A 20,604-nucleotide genomic window follows, 5' to 3' on the forward strand; every position below is an offset into this window, starting at 1 on the left:
CCCCCCCCCCCCCGTCAGCTCCAAGCCCACTCCTCCTGTTCCCCCACCAGGTCGAACCGGGCCTGCTGCTCCCCCCGCTGCAGCAGGCCAGGAGTCCTCCCCGGCATTGGCCCTGGCCCCACTCCTCCCCTTCCCCCACCACTGTGGTGGGGAGGGGAGGGAGTGGACCCAGACCCCAAGCAGCAGGAGGTAAAGGGGGAGTGGGCCCAGACAGGGTGGGGTGGGGGAGGGAAGCACAGGGCTCCATCCCCGCACGCTCCCCTGCCCGTCACTCCTGACAGGCAATCAGCTAGTACATATTATACTTATATACAGTGCTCTGTTCCATCTATTTTTCATATCATAATATGCTCTGCAGGGTTTTCATTTTGTTTATATTGCTAGAATATGTAATCATACTGTATGCTTTTGGCAAAGAAGGTATACTATAGAGTTTTATTAGTATACTCTATAGAAGGCACTGGGTAACATGGGGCCCCTACAGGATAGGCTTGGCAATCTGGTGATTGTGGCAAATGAAAAAACTGACCACTTTAACAAATTCTTTACCTCCATATTCCTGAACAAAGACTGGGACATCTCCCCCACTAGACTTCCGGACAGACCCAGGGGAAGCACCACCATGCCTAGAGTCAGGGACAACCTGGTTAGGGAACTTTTGGAGGGGCTGGACATGTTTAAATCAGTAGGTCCAGATGCTTTTCATCCAAGGGTGCTGAGGGAATTGGTGGGGGGTCATAGCAGGGCCCCAGCACGGCTCTATGAGCGCTTGTGGGGCACTGGCCAGGTACCAGAGGATTGGAAAAGGGCCAATGTGTTCCCCATTTACAAGAAGGGGAGAAAAGAGGACCCTGGGAATTATAGGCCAGTCAGTCTTACCTTGGTCCTTGGGAAGACCTTTGAGAAAATTATCAAGGAGCACATCTCCAAGGGCCCAGCAGGGGAGGTAATGCTCAGGAGCAACCAACATGGGTTCATTGAGGGCAGGTCCTGGTTTCTTTTTATGATCTGATCACAAAGTCCCTGGATGAGGGTGTTGGGGTAGATGTCGTCTTCCTGAACTTTAAGAAGGCCTTTGACACGGTCTTCTACCACATGCTCTTAAAAAAACTTGGTGACTGGGCATTGATGCCTACATAGTCAGATGCACAGCAAATTGGCTAGATGGTCACACCCAGAGAGTGGTGGTAGACAGGTCATTTTCAACCTGAGAGATGTGGGCAGTGGAGTCCCCCAGGACTTAGTTTTTGGGCCTGTACTGTTCAACATCTTTATCGGCGATCTGGATGTGGATGTGGAATGCACGCTGTCCAAATCTGCTGATGATACCAAGTTGTGGGGCGAGGTGGGCAAGCTGGAGGGGAGGGACAGAATCCAGCTGGTTCTAGACAAATTACCAAGGTGGGCAGATGAGAATAGGATGGAATTCAACACAGACAAATACAAGGTACTGCATCTAGGGAGAAGTAACCAGCAACACACCTATGGGATGGAGAACACCCTTCTTGTCAACATGGTGGCAAAAAGGGATCTTGGAGTCATTGCTGACTCCAGGATGAACATGGGCCACCAATGCAAGGAAGCGGTCAGTAAGGCTAACTGCACCTTGTTGTCCATCTACAGATGCATCACAAGCTGGTCCAAGGAGGTGATCCTTCCCCTCTATGTGGCATTGGTCAGGCCACAGTTGGAGTACTGCATCCAGTTCTGGGTGCTGCACAGAGGAGAGCCACTCGCATGGTCAAGGGGCAGCAGGGCAGGCCCTACAAAGAGAGGCTAAAGGACCTGAACCTAGTCAGCCTCCACAAGAGAATGCTGAGAGGGGATCTGGTAGCCATTTAGAAACTCACTGTGGGGGACCAACAGGAATTGGGGGAGGCTCTGTTCTCCAGGGGAATCACCCAGTATTACTAGGAGTAACGGCCACAAATAGTTAGAGAGAAGGTTCAGGCTGGACATCAGAAGACAATACTTTACAGTTAGGGCTGCCAGACTCTGGAATGGGCTCCCAACTGAGGTGGTACTCTCTCCTACCTTGGGGGTCTTTAAGAGGAGGCTGGACAGATATTTGGCTGGGGTGATATGATCCCGGCACCCATTCCTGCCCGGGGTGGAAGGTTGGACTTGATGATCTGTTTAGGTCCCTTCTGACCCCAAGTACTATGATACTATGATATAATTTTATTGACCACTTTATTGTATTATTTTAGCAAAAGTTGTAAATAAATGCAAATAAACTACTACTAATAATACTACTGTGCGTTTCAACCACAATTGATTTCTCCAACTATTTCCCCACAAGAGTAACCTTACTCATGGCAAGATCTGTATTGGAGTGTTTGGTTCAGGAAAGACTACATCCAAATGAGGATCCTAAGGAAAAAAATTACTCTTAAGTGATCCCATTAGGACTTCATACTAGCTATGGATTCCAATGATACAGCTCCCAGGAGAAAATCAGGGATAGATGCAAAGAAAAAGGCAACCAACAACAGAAAAATGACTTGAGAGAGTCTGTCCATCCTACTTCTGCAGCATTCAAGAGCATCACCAAGACGACTGTCCTCTTTGTCCCTCCCAGTCTACCTGTCCCAAACTCAGAAATGAGGCATTGAAGCTACTCTAAGAGAAATCCCCTGCCACTCTCAAGAATGCTGGAGACAGATCTTGAGAGTGGGGCAGTAGGTGCTCTCAGGGCAGCTCCACTCTGCCAATCCCAGGGCTGGTGTATAAAAAGCAGGAGCAGGTGGGCACAGATTTCTGAACAACACCTACCAAAGCACTAAGGATATGCCTTTTGTTACCAAAAACTAATAATAAGGAAAGAAAACAGCTTATCCTCATTTCAGCCACAATGTAAATAAGATATTTACTTCTGCTTGCAGTAACTGTGCCAATACTTACTTATCATAAAAATCTGTCATTTTAGGACTGAGGAAATCTTCTACATCAAAAAACTGTGGACTATCTCTGGAGAGGTCCAAAGCCTATTAAAAAGAAAAAAAAGTTATAGATATCTCATCAGCAATAGTGTTGAAATAAATGTAAAATGCTGTAAATCAGTGAAAATTGGGGAAACAGGGAAATGAGTAAGTCTGCATGGGCAAGGAAGTTAAGGATATCAGGATTTCAGAAAATTCCTTGGGGAATCAGTAACATTTAGGTTGCCATTTTTAAAACAGCCCCTTCTATAGTAATGAAAAGTTGTTAACATGTGGAGACAGTTTAATGACCTATGGACGTTAAGGTGGTGACTTCAACCACATATCACAAAAATCATCACATATAGCTATTATTGTCAGTCTGAGCAGAGACACCAAAAATCAAATGGATCAGATATTTAAAGATGTGAAAGAGGAAAATTGATATTTTTCTCTCTTCCCCACCTCCCCTAAGCATGTTTTTTGTTCAGATAGGAACGTTACAGTTCAGGAATGTTACAGTTCAGATGTTGATGAGGGCTAAGGCTCTGATGACCCACAAAAGTTTAGCATATAATTAAATCTTAAGCATGTGAGTAATCATACTGAAGTCAATGGGATTATATATGTGCTTAAATTACATACATGCTTCCATGCTTTAATGAACCATAGCTTTATCTTATAGTCTAATGAAATTTGTGTGTCAAGATTTCTTGGAACCACTATGCTCATTCAGTATGGTGACTTCAATCCTTTAACTTTCCAAGTGGAATTAATTAAATTTCATGCCATTTATTGTACAAAGGTCATACAGGCAACATAAAAGCTGATGTCTTGTCTGCTGATTTTGGATGTTAAAAAACCCAAAGTACTATTTTAAGGTAATGATTTATCTTACTATTCAGTAGCATGTCATAAACTACTTTCTAATAGTTTGTTTAGAAAAACATTTAAACAATTTTATTATGCAAATAACAAAAAAGTATAAACTTTAATAATCTAGCATACTAAACTAGGGACAAAATTTTCAAAATTGCTTCTGCATCTTCTTAGATGCTCTCAAAATTAATCATACCTGTTTTGCACACAGACCCATTTTTTTATCATTCAACTAACCCCTCTCCCTCACAAAATCTTAAAATATAATCCATCTCCAAAGAACGTATATCTAATACAAATTATATTGACAGTATATACTATGATTTTATCCAAAGAACAAAATAGAAGCAAATCAAATGAGGATTCATCCTTTGCTATCAAGTAAACAAAGAGTACTTTCTTTAAAGCTATCCAGATAAGCCAGCCTGTGGTGCAACTGATCCAGGTTTGATACTCTGATATGGAATATCTCCTCTACCCTGTCAGCTTGAGTATAATATTTAACTTCCCTTTTAGCTGTTCTGCTAAATAGGTACATGCACTGACCAATAAAAAAGAAGTCTATATATTAAAAAGTCAATCATTTTGGTGCATATGCACTACTTGTTAAATTTTATTTTCTTTTTTTCTCCTTTTTTAAAATAGTTCATTCTCCTGGCCTGCTCTCCAATATTTCATCTCCTATGTTCATCTCCCTTCTGAATTCAAGTTGGAAGGAAGGGGATTATACAATGTAGATCATTTTTACTTTGTCTCAACTTCATCATTCCATCACTATTTGTATGCTACTTACTCTTAGCAAAACTACACCAATAAGCACTCCATTTATTCAAAAATCACCCTAAACTCTTATGCCACTTGTTCACATGACAACTATTTCGTTCTCCCTAAACCAGAACAGTGCATTTTCAATTGGTGGGTTTTTAATACTGACATTTTGATTTAGGGGCTCCATCACGGTTTACAGCAAGAGGCCCAATTTCCCACCCCCTTCCCAGAGTCTGCCCATGACTAGGAGACAAGTTACCAGCCAGCCCTGAGCTGCTCAGAGCCAGCACCCAGCTTCCTAGCACACCTCCCGAAGGGCACCACTGGCACGAAAGGAAGGACCAAGGGCCGAGAGCCCCCACAACTCAGATGCTACCAGCAGCTTGAGCCCCTCCACCAGAAAAAAAAAGGAAAGGATTGGGCCCCTCGCCATTTTTTCTTATCCTGGCAGAGCCTGCCTGCAGCCAGGGGACAAGAAGCCAGCAGGCCAAATGGTCCCTGAGCTGCAAGGGGCCCTGGTCCTTCCCTCCATGTTGGCAGCACCCCTGAGGCCACCTGGGCAGAGTGACAGCAAGCCAGGTGCTGGCTTCAAGCTGAGGCAGCACTATCAGCCTGCCTGGGTGGCCCCATGGGGCACTGCCACCACAGAGGGAAGGATCAGGCCCCCTGAAACTCAGACACTGCCGACAGCTCATCCTCCATCCACAGAAGAGATGGGCAGATTCCATTGGTGGGGAAAACAGGTCCCTTTTCACCATTTTTTTCCCCCTGCTGGGGCTTCCAGCACCCCGTACACACTGTCCCCACCACCCTCCTGCTGCCTGAGACCACCCAGGAACAGGCTGGCTTGCCCCTGGGGAAGTGTAGGAAGGTGGCAGGGGGACAGCTGGGTGTGCTGAGAGCCCGTCAGGGCTTTTAGCATCCCGTGCACCATCCCTGCCGCCTTCTCTGGTCACCAGCACACCCAGTCACCTTCCTGCCCCAAGGGCAAGCCAACCCATTCCCAGGCAGTCCCACACATCAGGAACAGTGTACAGGGCGCTGGAAGCCCATCAAGCCTCTCGCCGCTTTTTTTTACCCTGTGGAGCTGGCCAGGGAACAAGCTGCTAGTGGGCCAAGTGGCCCCTGAGCTGCAGCCCCGGGAATGGATGTATTGCTGCAATTTGTTAATAGCAGACTAAAATACATTGGAATATGTTTTAATTTGCTCCATAACAAAGTCATTTAAATCACAATACACTACTGCATGTGTACAGTATGACAAAATTAAATCATTAAAAAATGGGCAATTAAACCACTAAAAAGGGCAATTTCATCACATGTACAAGAGACCTTAGGGTTTTAGGTACAGTTTTCCTACTTCCCTTTTCTCTTTTGAAGTCGCAAATATTTCTCTCATCTTTGAAACAACCTCCACATCTGAAAATATTTTGACAAGTTCTTGAATAAGACTCACATTCAGGCATTTATCTCCTCTTGTTTTTCCTCGTATCATTTCATCTCTTTGCTATTTCCCTTTGACTTTCCAGATTTTAAAGATCTCAAACTACATTCACCAGATAGGAAGGAAGGAAGCCAGTGTAGACTGTCATAGAAAACAAATCAGCTATGGAGCATAGCTGAAGTAGCAGAAAAACTGTAAACCATTCTCAAAAAGTAGTTCAAAAAGTAGATTGTGCTGACCAAAAGAAACAAATTGATACTAGCCAATTGCTCATCAAGAATGACCGGGGCGGAGGAGCGGGCGGGGATGGAGCCCCAGGCCCCCGCCCCATCCGGGTCCGCTCCCCCTTCCCTCCTGCTGCTTGGGGTCTGGGCCCGCTCCCACCCACGCCGCTGCAGCAGTGATGGGAAGGGAGGAACAGGCCCGGGCCCAATGTGGGGAGAAGCTGGGCCACGGCAGCTGGGGGGCAGAGGGGGGAGCAGCGGGCTTGGAGTCGACGCGGGGGGATCAGGGTGGGGGAGGAGTGGGAGTGGAAGTGGGCCCAGGCCTGATAGGGGGGAGGAGGCTCACTCCTCTCCTCCCCCCACAACTGCTGTGTTGGGCTGGGCTGGGCCGGGCCAGGCCTGCTGTTCCCCACTCTCCCCCTCCCTGCGGAGGGCTGGCTTTCCCCCCACCTGGGCCTGGGCCCACTTTCCCCACACTACCTGCAGGGAACAGGGAGGGCGAGGCCAGCGCACCCTCCCCCCCCATCCACTCTGTTGCCACTGCCTCCAGGAAGCAGGGGTAGGGAGGGCAGGTGGTGAATAAAGCATGACAGACAGAGACAGACAGACAGACAGACAGACAGACAGACTTAGGCTTTTATAATATTAGAATTTATTCTGTGGATGTACTTATACCATACACCAATTAAGTAGGTGAGTGACTTACAGTAGAACATTTATGCGTAGAACTATTACGAGTTGCTTGTTCCCAGGGCAGAATGGCACATGCAGTTAAATATTTTGTTATGTAATTTTGAAGGGGGTTTTAAACTAAACACTATTAGTTGCTGTAGGGATATAAAAATAAGAATGGGAAGATGGGAGAGGTAATCCAGAACCACAGCTCTATCTTTAAGCAATTAACAATTAGAAAAAACAAAAATCACTGATATTCAGGAAAAGTCAGGTCAAATTTAAAACCCCGTAACCAAAAGTACTGGAGGACAAATTCAGTCTTAGCATTAGCACTGACACGAAAAGGAGCTGCCTCTGCTTAAAACAAGGCTGTTTTTCATCCCGTATCAAAGTCACATTTTTTATAAACATAATATGAAATGGGCAAATTAAACCAGACACTGTGAAAGAATATTATTTACCTTTTTGTGGTCTTTATTATTCTCTATAGATTTCACACACTTTTTTGCCATAAGAGAATTTGTAATGGCTCCCCTGATAATCAAAGCACAAGTATGAGATGATTTTAACTTGAGGCTACTGTTTAAGTCAGTAATGGCTCTATTCTTTTCTTTTGCTGCACTCCAAACAAGAGCCCTGACACAGTACACATCCTGGAAAATGAAAAGCATAACAGAGAATTTGGTTAGTTTTACCTCAAAGGCAATTCAGGACATTTTCTGGCGATCTCTCAATGGATTTGCTAAACAGAGAATAGGCACAAGAAACTTCTCATACCAACTTGATATAATAGGCATCTCAGAACATAAGGGTGCAAAGGGAGGTGGGGAGGGGGCAGATATCAGTGGAACACTGTAACATCAGGATACAAGTTATACAGGAATGACAGAGTAGTTTCCACTGGCAGGAAAGAAGCAAACTATATTAAGGACTGTATTACCATATTTACTTGCATACCACATTCACTTTCCCCCCAAAACCAGCCCTCCCAAATTGGGGTGTATGTCTTAAGTGAGGATGGTGATTTTTCTTCACTGGAATAGAAGTATGGTGATGCTATCTCTAATCACTGCCAAAATGGCTGCTACTTCTTTTTCACCTGGCAAGCAGCAAAGGCAGGATCCACTATTAACCATCTCACAGCCACTAAGAAATGTACAGAAACTATCAGCTCTACACTACAGCTTGTGTCTGAAGCTGCAGCTGAACTAGCTCAGGGCAAGTGAGATACTCAGTGCAAACTGTAATACCTTGATGACACTTATCACATGGAAATGATCCCTTTACTATTTATAGGAATTAATGTAAAAGAACAAGTTATAGTAAAAAAAAAAAAAGCCTTGCTACTGTTCTTGCAAGCGTCTTAGCCTACCCTTATTGCTGTCCTGCCAATCATCCATATTGAAGTGCCTGTTGCCTCACCCACACTATCACCTGGGATGCCACGCTTCCTGAACACACTACTTGTCCAGAAGGACTTATTCTGTGCACACAATCAGCCATGACTAGAAAAAAAAATTTCCTACGCTTTCTGCCTTCCAAAAAAAAGTGCATGTGGTATATGAGTAAATATGATAACTAAAAACAGAGTATACTTCTTAACTGCTAAAGAGGCAGAAAAATTCAGTGTATAAATAGAAAAAATGTACATCTAGGGACATCAGCCACTTGATTTCTGCCCTCGTGGTAAGCTTGAAATGTTAAGGGAGCTGAGAGAGGTTACAAAAGAAAAAGACGACAATAACTAGAGGTGCACCAATGTCAGTCCGATATTGGATCGGTACTCATATAAAGAAAACTGGCTGTATTGGATATCAGCCCGATGGGGCCGATAATTTGGCTGATAAATGTCCGTGCAGCGTGCAGCCACAGAGCAGCACTCAGACAGCAAGGAGCACAGCTGTCAGCATGGAGAGCTGCCTCCAGCTGGTAACTATGGTGTGGTGGAAAGGGAGGAGGGAGGGAAAGGGCATGGGGGGGCAGATCAATGGCGCCCGTGGTGAGGGAGGGGGCAGGGAAGGTGCTGCCCAGGTGGGGAGGGGAGGCAGAGCCACAGCTCGTGGGAGGGTAGGGAGGCAGCTCCTGCCACTGCCTGCACTGTGGGAGGGTTTGGGGGGGAGAGGAGGGCAGCATGTGTCCCCCGGATCTGTGCAGGTTGGGGCAGGCTACAGCTGGGGCTCTTCTCAGCAAGGGCCGGGCACAAAGCAGGCGCCAGCAGCACTGGGAGGATGCTGCATCCACCCCAAATTTCGCCACCGCTCTGCTCCCAGTGCCACCACCACCAGCCACCCAGGCGCAGCCCCAGCTCAACGCCTCATCTCCACCCACACACCAGGAAGAGCCAGGGCTGTGCTGGGCAGCTGGCAGCAGCACTGGGAGCAGAGTGGCGGTGAAATTTGGGGTGGCAGCATCCTCCCAGTGCCACCAGTGCCTGCTAAGCCCAGTCCCTGCTGAGAAGAGGCCCATGCAGCCCCACCTGCAGCCTACCCTGCCCTGTGCAGATTCGAGGAGCACACACTCTCCCCCACTTCCACCATATCAGTCTTACCAGCCGGAGGCAGCTGCATCAGAAATCTGATCAGTATTGGCCAATATGCCTCCTTGTAATTGTAATAATGATCATAGTACACTGAAGTTTGATACGCTTGTAGGAGGCGGGAGGGAAACAATAACAAAAAAAACTACCACGGTAGCTTTTAATTTTAAGAAATGACTTACACAAATATGAGGATACAACGAAATTAAAAGAGGCACCAAAAAGGTCAAACACTTACATGCAGCATGGGAACTGTTCAAGGACATCATATCAGAGACAAAATAAGTATATATTGCAAATCAATCAATAGATAAATAAATAAAAAGGAAGCAGACAAATAAAAAGATAGATGGTTAAATGGTAAAGGAGGCTATTACAGAAAAAATACTCCATTTAAAAAGTGGAAGTCAAGTCCAAACAAGGAAAATAAAAAAGAATATAAGCTCTGGCAAGTCAGATGCAAAACTAATAAGGCAGGCAAACAAAAAAAAGAAAAAGAATTTGGGGGAAAACTGCTAGTGGCATAGAACACAATAATGAAAATGTCTTTAAATATGTTAGAAGAATAAAACTGATCATGGAGTCTTTACTAATGAAGATGATAGGGAGATTCCCTCACCAGGGGACAAATTCATCCTTTCCCTCCCCCACAACTCCCAGGAGACATAGCAGTAGAACTGACTGATACTGAGGTGTCAGTAAATGTGGTTTTAGAGGAAATCAATACACTGAAGAGCAACAAATCTCTAGGACCTGAAGACAATCATCTTACAGTCCTATAAGAGCTCAAATCTGAAATTACAGTCCTATTTACTGTAGTATCCAACCTATCACTAAAAATAGCTTTGGTACCAGAGTACTGCCATTGTAACTCCAATCTTTAAAAAGGGCTCCAATGAACTACAGGCCAGTAAGTCTAACTTTGGTTCATAGTAAACTGGTAGAAACCATAATAAAAAAATAAAGTGTTCAACAAAGGGATTCACAGGACATACTGGGGAGAAATCAGCAACAAAGTGAATGGGCAACAAAATGAGAAATAAAATTAAATGTTTGTAAGTGCAAAATAATGCACATGGGAAAAAAATTACTCAAAATATGCACACAATGAAAGACTCTATATTAACTGTTACCACACAGGATACAGATTTTGGAGTCACTGTGGATAGTTCACAAAAAACATCAGCTCATTGTTCAGCAGCAGTCAAAAAGGGAAATAAAATGTTAGGAGTTATGAAAAAGGGAACTGTACTGATACTTTGTTTTAGTTATGCCCCTTTATATATCTTTGGCTTGCCCACACCTGGAATACTGTAATCCCACCTCAAAAAAACCTAGAAGAACAGGCACAGAGAAGGGCAACAAAGATGATCAGGGCTTTGGAGGGGCTTCCACATGAGAAGAGACTAAACAGGCTTAAAAAAAAAAAAAAGATGATTGAGAGGGGACAGAGGTTTACAAAATACTCAATGACGCACAGAATGCAAATAGAGATTTATTAATTATTGTCTCTCACAGCACTAGAACTAGGAAACATAACATTAAACTATTAGATAGCAGTTTAAAATTAACAAGTAAACTTGATGTTGTTCCAGTTCAGTTTTAAAATATGTATCCACAAATATTCCTCTTCCAAATTACCACTAATTTTGTTTTAACAATATTGTAGTATTTCACAGAAATATGTATATGTTTACTGCTACTCCAGGGCCATTATTTAAAAGGTAGCAGATGCAGCTCTGCCATATAACTAAAAAAACGGAAAGGAAAACTAAATACACACTAGACAGAGAGTAAAATGCCAAAAAACTAAAACCAAGTAAAATGAGCATTGCAGGTACCAAAAAATGCAGTTCATTTCACTATTACTTACAGGGTTGGAAGGATCCAGCTCAACAGCTCTGTTAGCATCAACTATTGCTTCTTTCATATTGTCTAGAAACAAAGCAGAAAAAAAGCAGAGTGAAAAAGTAACCATTTTTTCAATGTCAGACATATTTCATATTGAAATTCAAGCAATAAACATTATTTTCTAATAATGACTCTTTGGTTAGTCATTTTTCTGACAAGATTCTTTACAATGCTTCTTTCGTGTCCTTCCAAAAATACAGTGCAACTGACTTAGCTCGATGTGGTGGATCCTCCATGGTCTAGCCAAAGCCACCCTTTCATACAACCACAGTGGAGAATGATGCAAGATATCTATCCTTCTACAAAGCCCAACAAACACCTGCTCCATCTGTCTTTGCTTGACTAAGCACTCGCGAACAGATTCAAGAAACATCTCAGATTCTCTGCAACAACTCTAATACAACAATGACCCCTTGGTCACAATTTGTGCACATCTACAGAAGTGCACTTAAGCCCTATTATGTGCGACAGGGCTGTCCAACTGGAGACCCACAGGCCACATCTGGCCCCCAACGTGCTAACGAGCAGACCCATGGTTCACAGTTGGTAGCAGCAACAGGAAAGTAATGAGGAAAGTGGCACCCAAAGTCTCTCAGCTCTCTCTGCCTCCTCCAGCTTCTGCTACCTGCCTCCCTGACAGGAAGCGCACAGCTGGGGGATACAAGAGCACCTATATAGTGCAGTAGGAGTCACCCATGCAGCATGGCACAGATGGGAAGGAGCTTACACAACACAGCAGATGGCCTGGGAGGCTTGTGGCTGGGGGTCCTGTGGTATGGGAAGTGGTGATTATTCAGTAATGAAAATCAAAATGACTAGCAGGAATTTTTTTGTAAAGCTTAGCCTCAGGATTTTAACAGTTTGGTAAATGACATTTTCCTTACTACTGAGCACAGACGCATCCTATCTAGTTTTGAAAGATTTAACTACATTAACTTGCAAAGTCATGATTAACATTATCAAATGGTTCTTTGGATCAAATGGATACCATGGGTCTAGTTATTAGAGCAAAGATCTAATGGGTCAAAACTACTGAACGCAATTAAAAGCTCTCCAAATGACTCAAATATTACTCAGTAAGGCTCTCAAAAGTACTGTGGATTAATAAAGAACAAACTGAAATATATAAGGATAAGATGTCTGGGTGGGGAGAAATCCTGATATACAAGCACACCTGAGTACAAGCAAAAGCTGTTTAGGTACAAGGCTTTCAAAGTGGATGAGTGGGTATGCAAAGTATCTGCATGGTAATCAACAGGTTAAGGTAAAGGGCACAGTCAAATATGCTCATTTTCAGAACTGTGAAAGTGTAACAAACAAAAGCTGTGACTTCATTATCTAAAGCTATTATCTTCTAATGGAACATCCTGTAATGGAGAAGATGCAGACTCTGCCAGTGTTTTAGAAACACAAGTGGAGAGGTCATGGTAGGGAAGGAAACCAAGGCCGAGAAAACTGCTTCAGCCATAGAGCAAATAAAAGTAGACCTGGGCACAGAACTCAGGTCTCCAGTTTAGTGACCAATCAGCAAGTCTTCACTGCCCTTTCACTTCATTCAGACCACATCTGACTACCAATTGTCCATATTTTCTTTAAAAGGCTATTCAACTGCTTCTGAAAGGACTTATGAACAGTGGATTCACATCAAGAGAGAATAGGATATTTACCTAAGGACTCTATCTGTAGGTATCTGAATGTGTGTTACTGTATTGGTATACTATTCACCTTCATATAGACTAGGTGGGCCCCAATTCCTACCGCCATTACTAGCTTGTTTGAGCATATTTCACTGTGAACTAAATATATATTAGGGCAGTGGTCACCAACCAGTGGATCTCGATCCACTGGTAGATCTCAGAGCCTCTTGGAGTCAATCTGAGGCTGGGGTGGGGGGCCGAGTCCCCATGTGCATGCATGTGCGTGCCCCAGCCCAGCAGGTCAATCCATGGGGGAGGGTAGGAGTGGGGGCTAGATCGAGGCCCCTGTGGCAAGTGACAGTGCTGCAGAGGCAGGAGCAGGGGTAAGTTGAGTGGGGCCCTGGCCAGGTGGGACTTAACTGCTGGGGAGGCACAGCCCCAAATAATTTTTTCTCCCTCTGCCTCAATCTGCCCCCCTTTCCCTCCCCACAGTCTTACCTGTTGGGCAGGGGAGAAAAGGGGGTGGTGGCAGCACACAGTAGACCTTGGGTTGCTTTTAAATGCCAAATGTGATTCCCTACTTAAAAAGGTTGGAGACCACTGAACTGGGTGATAAGGTTTCAAAATAATGCCTATGCTCTGCTCAAGTAGACCAGTCAAGTACCAGCCTAACTGTGCATGCAGTTGGGGCAACCTAGCAGGAGGAAGGGTTGAACTGCCAATGAGAACTAAGTATTGGTGGGAGAACCACGGACTGTGCTAGGCAAGGCAGTTAAGAGGCAAACAACCAACTGGACACCCCTGCCCCTTCTGTCTTTGTCATGTAGTACTCAGGGACAGAAAACTGGTATTAGCACTCCTGCTGGACCCCAAATTCCCTCACACAATGTATAAACCTCTCCTACTCATTTAGCTACTAAGCTAAACCCGAGTATGTTTTATCACCACATTTCCCCACTATTTCCCAATGCTGGTAATGCTAACAAAATAACAGAGCAAACACAACCTCATAATAGTCTTTAAAGAAGCAAAATTCAATATCCTGCTTGCCATCAGACACCTTTGAGGTAAACAGACTGCTCCAACTTTTATCCAAGCCTAACTGGCACAAAATGAACTTTTCCACCCAGGAAAACTTATATCATCCTCCAGCTCTCCTGTGCAATATGAAGTTTAATTTCTACCTGGGAGAAATTTTACAATCTTTGCATTATCCTTTGCCTAAGGAAGGGTGCATGAGCCTGACAGCTTGCAAATAAAGAAACTTTTTTTTGCAACTATCTAGTTGGTCTAATAAAACAAAAATCAGGAGTCAGCAACTATGGTCTGCAAGCCAGATCCAGGCAACAAAGCAACTGTAGCTGGCCCATGGATCCAAGGGGCTTCAGCAGTGTCCCAGCAGCAGGGGCGGGGTTTCAGGGGTATTGGCAACCAGGGACTTGGCCTACGCCATGCCATGCCACAGCTGTGTGGTGGGGAGCTTCTCCCATGCTGCAGCTGGGTAGCAGAGAGAAGCAGTAGTACGGAGAGTGGAAAGGTCCTAGTGCCAGCCCACCTTGGACCCAAACCAGATAATTCTGGCCCACCACCGCAAAAAAGGCTGCCAGCCACTGACTAAGACCACCTAGAGTTCCAAAACATCTTACCACATTTTACATGTGCATATGCTCTTCTAGCAAACACTGGCGTTTGAAGGAAAGACTTGGAGGTACAGCCAACCTGACAGACACCCTGGAGAAAAGAGGACAGTATCATAAATAGTAATATCATTGTTTAAAAAGCAGCATCACAGTACATCTAACATTGTTATACCAAATAAACACTGTCATTATGAATTTAATGATATTCTTGAGCCATCCACATTAGCAGCATTGGTCTTTTATTTATTTCAAATTGCTGTTCTTATTTACCTCAGCAGGGCTCTATATGATAACTCCCCAGATTGCTCAGACTCCTACGGGGATGATTTATGTCATCATTCCAGTATAATGTTTCCCATAATTGTACTAAGTTTAAAAAGCATTAGGACCCAAGGGTCTAGACAAGGAGCTATAACATTAGCAGCATGCTCATATAAATCAATTTACACCCCTGGAGGAAAAAAAAATGAAAAAGGAATTTAATGAAATTGCACAAGAACCACACAGCCAATGTGCAGTTACATTAACTGCATTTAATCAAAAAGTACAAATGTATCAGAAAAATAAATTCTAGAAACAAAAAAAAAGCCAGGATTTGTTTCAATACAATATAATTTGGACAAAGAGCAAGAGAGTTTAGAGCCCACAGCATGAAGGACCTGAATGATCTAACTTTCAGTTTGCTCACTGTTTTATTACTGTTTTTAACGCTTACTATCCATACTGCTTTTCAGTTACAAAAATCACTTATTATTCTTTAAAATATAATTGAATTGCTGTAAATGCCAGGAGCAAAAATGTATGACTAACGTAGTAAGATTGTTTCCAATGATCTTAGATTCCATTTATCCTAGCAGTCAAAAATTTCTACATTGGAAAGATTTTGGGGTATGCACGAAATCGCAGCCATTCATCTAAATTATTGTCTTTTCAGCCAGACACTAACCTGGAACAGATATTAGTGAACTATTTTATGGAAAAAAGTTTTACCAAGTATTTTTAAAACTTAAAACTTATAAATTCTTACAAATTCATACAATATTTAAGGTTAACTCTAATAAATGATGAGTTTCCGGTCAATTATAACACGGCTCTGAAAATGGCATAAAATATGAGGTCAAAAACACAGCTCTCATCCTGGTAAGTTTGGAGAGCTTTCTCCAAGATGTTGAGCGGCTGCAAGTTCCAGCAGCATTAACTTGAGGATATTCAGCACCTCACTGAACCCCAACAGTCTAATTAATTTAGAAGCATATTAGGGTTTAGACAGGCATTCATTTGCAGTGCTACAAAGCAACTCAACACTTTGTAACACTACAAAAATACAGCACTATGGGGTCATATATGTTCACGCCCCCTGACTAGAAAGCTTTAGTCACCTCAAAGGTGAGCTCACTAGCTAAAAGGCAATAGGACACTGCTCCCTGGATTCCCACCGCCCTCGCCCTCAGCCTGCCTGCTTACAACAGCTTGTCTGCACCCCTGCCAAGAAAGGGGGCAGGATGTCAATGATCAGCTGGCAGCTGCTGAAAAGCAGCAGATGCAAAGGCAGCTCTTTGCCAGCAGCTTATAGAGAGAGGTGGACAGATGTGTAGCCACTGCAGCCATGATAAAGCTCCCGAGGGAATTGACACTGCCACTTTAAGCACCTGGCAGTAGTTCTTAAAGCTGTGGAGGTGGTAGCAGCAGGGCCCAAGCAGGGTTCCCTCGTATCTCGCTACTTGATGGGCTATCTGGAAGCCTCCCTCTCTCCCCTTTGGAGGGGGCAGGAAGGTAGAGTAGGAATCCTAGAGACCCCTGTAGCACATATCCAACTTTTAGAAGTTAAAGGTGCAATGCATCTCACAAAAGCATTCAGTCCCTCCTAAGATAAACTTCTTAATTGGCATTAGACATAGATATGACTTCACTTACTGGTCATTTTAAAAATTACATACAAGTATAGAGGTCTAGAGACATCTATCATTTCAAGTATACTGACCACTTAGGATAAAATGGTTTGGGTTTGTGTGTGGAGGAAACAGACAGTTTCATCTTCTCCCCCCTATTACCTAAACAAATTTCTAATTTTATTCAAACATCTCACAGGTCAATTTCTAATATGCTTAACGCAAGGTGCAGGTATAAGATAACCTAATATATTCAGAAGATGAACTATTTGTAGCTCTGTCTGATCCCAGTCCCTAAATGCAGTACTGTTTTTTTTCATACTGGATGATTTTACTTGATGTACAGTAACTGTAATTCTAAGGCACAGCTGTCAATCATTTTAAAATAAATATGGCATAACAAAAATCACAAGGTTGAAACAGGAATGTATATCTTCGAGCACATTCCTTTTATTTACTCATTGATTTAAAATGTAATATAGTCCAATAAACTTAAGATATTCTTCTCTAATAAAAAGGTTGTTCAGGATGCAATGAACATACTATAAATACTACTACAGATTTACCTTAGGGATGAATCCAATTTCTATTGCCTTGGTAAATGCTTCCACAGCTTCCTTATGCTGATTCTGTTTTTGGAAAGCTACAGCTAAATGATAATAGGTTTCAAAGAGCTGAAACACAATCAGAATCACAAATCATTTTTAAAGTTTTAATATTGCATAGAACCTGTTTTTAATTATTTTCAAACTAATGAAAACCACTATTCATCATTTTCCTGTTCAATCATTGCTTTAAATATTTGCATACAAAAATAGTGTATCTGCTATACACTATTTGCATACTAAAACAAATATATTTCATCAGATACTCCCTAGATACTGTTTACTTCAGGCCAGATTCTCAGATGATGTAACGTGGTAGAATCCACTGAATAAAATACTACTTTACACTAGCTGAAGATATGGCTCTTCAGTGACTACCAGGAACATTAAAATACACCGCCCAGAGGAAGAGTATATTATTAATATTTCACATTATAAAGTCTGAAGCCTCTCTAATAAGGTACAGCAGAGATGTTTCATAGATCATTTAAATTAATTTTAATGCAATACTAAGGTCCCATCTTAATAAAACGATGCAGTCTGCAGAGATGAGAATATGCACTAAAATTCCTCTGTCTGAAAATTCTGTCACATGCAGATATCTCAGAACACAGAATGAGCAACAGCACAGCCTACATCCTAGCCCTTAGCTGAATTATACAATTAACATTGATTTGTTTCAGGTTTATAAAGACATGAAACATAGAACTGCCAAGAGAACTGCAATGTAGAAGGATACCAAGGCTGCATACTGAGACTGATGTTATAGATAACATCTGGTCCCACTAAAATAACGGGGTAAAGTTGGTCAGACATGTAATGGGAGCATTTAATCAGAAAATGCCTGCTTATTAAGCCTGACACATTTTATATGAAACATCTCAAGTTTAATAAATTTTTGCTAAATCTAAGGCATGGATTCACTGCCTCAGAAGTTCTGGCTTGTGGTTTGGGGCAGTCCACATGGTAGCCTGTGGTCCCAGGTCAGTCCACTATTGTGTGTAGCTTAAAGCCAGGTACCTTGTATGCTCCATATCATGACCAATATGAAACCCCTTTTTAGCCAGTTCTAATCTGGAGTTTTACCATTAAATTAAATAGGATCATAATTAAATTATGTGCCTTGAAGCAGAGTAATTTGCGCAGAGGGATCTAAACCTGCGCAGGGAAAATTTGAGGGAGTGTTGTGACATGTCTTTCCACACATTTTAAAAAGGTGCAGTTCAACACTATCTCCCCCTCCCCCCCACACTGCCACTTCCATCTACTCCCAAACCAATCTATTTACCAGTAAGCTAAAACTATGCACCTCATTTCCACCTGGCCTACATGATGTGCTCTCTCAACACCCCTGGCACCCACACAGGCAAAGTGAATCAAAAGTACAGTTGAGTTATGTGTTCTTCAGCTAATATGTTTGGATGTTGACCATCAAGATAAGGTTCCAGTTTTGCAACCAGTTCCTACTGGACCCTTCCAAACATGAAGAGCCCCATAGAAGCACAGGGTCCATCCACACAGATATGACATTGTGTAATTTTATGCAGCAAAACTTGTTCACTACATTCAGTCCCAAGTATTTAAAAACAATGAGCAAGGTCCCCAAAAATCAGATGACTGACCTAAACATTAGGCAACATCAGAAGGAAAACTAGGGTTCTTTTTATGTGCTTTCTGGTGTTTTTGGAGCCCTTAATATTCATATTGGCAAGCTTTGCCTATATCCACAAAAGGGTCAGAAATTCTTTTTTTTTTTTTTTAATGAAAGCTGAGTCCTAACCACATGACTCCAGGAGCTGGGGCATTATAAGAAATATCAAGTATCATGAGACTTGCCATAAACCTGCTAGAGTTGCAACCCTGTTTTTCTGCTGCAAAACTGCTTTAAAATTACCAGTTGTAAATAGTGAAAGCCCGGCTCGAAGTCTTTGGGAAGTTCCTCTCTGCTCAGAGTTCTCAGGAGCACGGTATAGTGTTCAACAACCTGCAAGCAAACTGTAAGTGGCTGAAGGATCTGAAGGCAACCTCATAGGCCCCCTCCCCTCCAGGCTCATACACAGCAAGACGGTTTCACTCCCAGGCTGAGATGCTGCAGAAGGAGAAGATAGCACAAGTCTTCCCCAGAACATGCAAGGGCATGAGCTGGACAAGCCACCATGAACAGCGGAAGGGGTGGTGGGATTTATCGTAACTGGGCCAAAATCATTTATTTGGGATAAGCAACAAGTTTGTGCCATCAGGTAAAAGATCCAGGATCCCACGGGTCAGAGCAGGATAGCCTGAGCCAGTCCTCAGCATGGGGGTTTCCTATCACAAGGTCTCCCATCCAAGCCCCAACCCAGATGCCCCCTGCTTAGCCCGCAGACCCATCCAAACCCCAAAAGGCGGCGGGGAGCACTACCTCCGCCCAGCGCATGGCGCGCTCGCAGGCCACCGCGGAGAGCAGGTGCGCCTGGGCCTTGGCCTGTGCCTGGGCAAGCAGCGAGGACGCGCAGCGGAGCGTCGCGGCGGAGGGCGAGAGCTGAGCCAGCAACCCCCCGCGCAACCGCGACCCGGACACCCCCAACATGGCACCTCCCGCGGGCCCAAGGCCGCCGCCGCCAGCGGGCGTTAACAGGCCTCGTTTCCATAACAACGGGAGGGGCTGTGTCACGTGGGCGGGAAGGGCCCCCTCGCTTGCTGCCGCCGCCTCCGCCCGGCCCGCCTCGCCTCGCCTGAGGGGGAGGAGTTGGTCCAGCTCACACCTGCAGACCGGAAGCGGCCTCCAGCGGGCAGTTCTAGAGGGCGGGGGGTGGCGGCAGTCCGGTGCAAAGCATCTCTTGCGCGGCTGTTAGTAACGCGCCGTCAGCTGTGACGCCACGTGGGACATCGCCGTCCTTCGCTTGCCGCCGCTCCAAGGGGTACAGGCAGCGCCCTCGGACCTCTGGAGCCTGTAACAGTTTGTGAATTACACGGGCTCGGGGAGAGGGCCGGGCCCGGCCTACAGTGCAAGGCTACCCCCCCTCCCAAGTTCGCACAGCCTGACTGATCCCAGATAGGAGGAAACGCCTTCCTGACCCCAAACAGCAGGGTGGGTCTGACACTGAGCAAGGGAAGAAGAAAAGACACAACATTAAATTATAATTCTATTTAAATTAATGGCAAAACTCCCAGATTCTAAGGAGTTTCAAATCCCTTTGTCTTCGTCCCTCCTAGGGGCTAAACCTCTGAGAAACACTGCTCTGGGCTTTCTGAGACCCTTGCAACAGAAGAGCTACTTCACCATCTTTCTGGAGTCAAAAAACCAAGTGAGAGCTACAAGCTGCCATTTTCCAGAAGGTCCTTCGAATCAAACAAGGACTTGTTTCAGGATCTGCAGCACCACATACCGTGCACACCACAGGTGCAGGCATTCTCTGCGGGGGGTCCCCAGGGAAATGCACGCTCCTGCTCATGGGGACACACGGAAAAAGAGCAGTGATAAAGTCTCCCTCTT

The 20,604-nt window shown here is 44.1% G+C and overlaps 1 protein-coding gene across 2 annotated transcripts in view; it reads right to left on the reverse strand.

The window, feature by feature from the left end:
• LOC109295618 overlaps positions 1-19,746 on the reverse strand; it is a 102,010-nt gene extending 82,264 nt beyond the window's left edge. The window contains exons 1-7 of one of the 2 annotated variants that reach the window (XM_019514555.1): positions 19,531-19,746; positions 19,024-19,113; positions 17,091-17,198; positions 14,642-14,726; positions 11,321-11,382; positions 7,373-7,564; positions 2,905-2,987 (exon numbers count right to left, since the gene is read on the reverse strand). In XM_019514555.1, coding sequence (XP_019370100.1) covers positions 2,905-2,987; positions 7,373-7,564; positions 11,321-11,382; positions 14,642-14,726; positions 17,091-17,198; positions 19,024-19,113; positions 19,531-19,698 — 788 coding nt within the window. In that variant the 5' untranslated portion in view covers positions 19,699-19,746. The remainder of the gene's footprint in view (positions 1-2,904; positions 2,988-7,372; positions 7,565-11,320; positions 11,383-14,641; positions 14,727-17,090; positions 17,199-19,023; positions 19,114-19,530) is intronic. The other variant, XM_019514556.1, reaches the window with a different exon arrangement.
• Positions 19,747-20,604: the final 858 nt, after the last annotated feature.

The sequence above is a fragment of the Gavialis gangeticus genome, unplaced genomic scaffold (assembly GCF_001723915.1).
Source record: "Gavialis gangeticus isolate Ggan-Ray unplaced genomic scaffold, GavGan_comp1, whole genome shotgun sequence".
NCBI lineage: Eukaryota > Metazoa > Chordata > Crocodylia > Gavialidae > Gavialis > Gavialis gangeticus.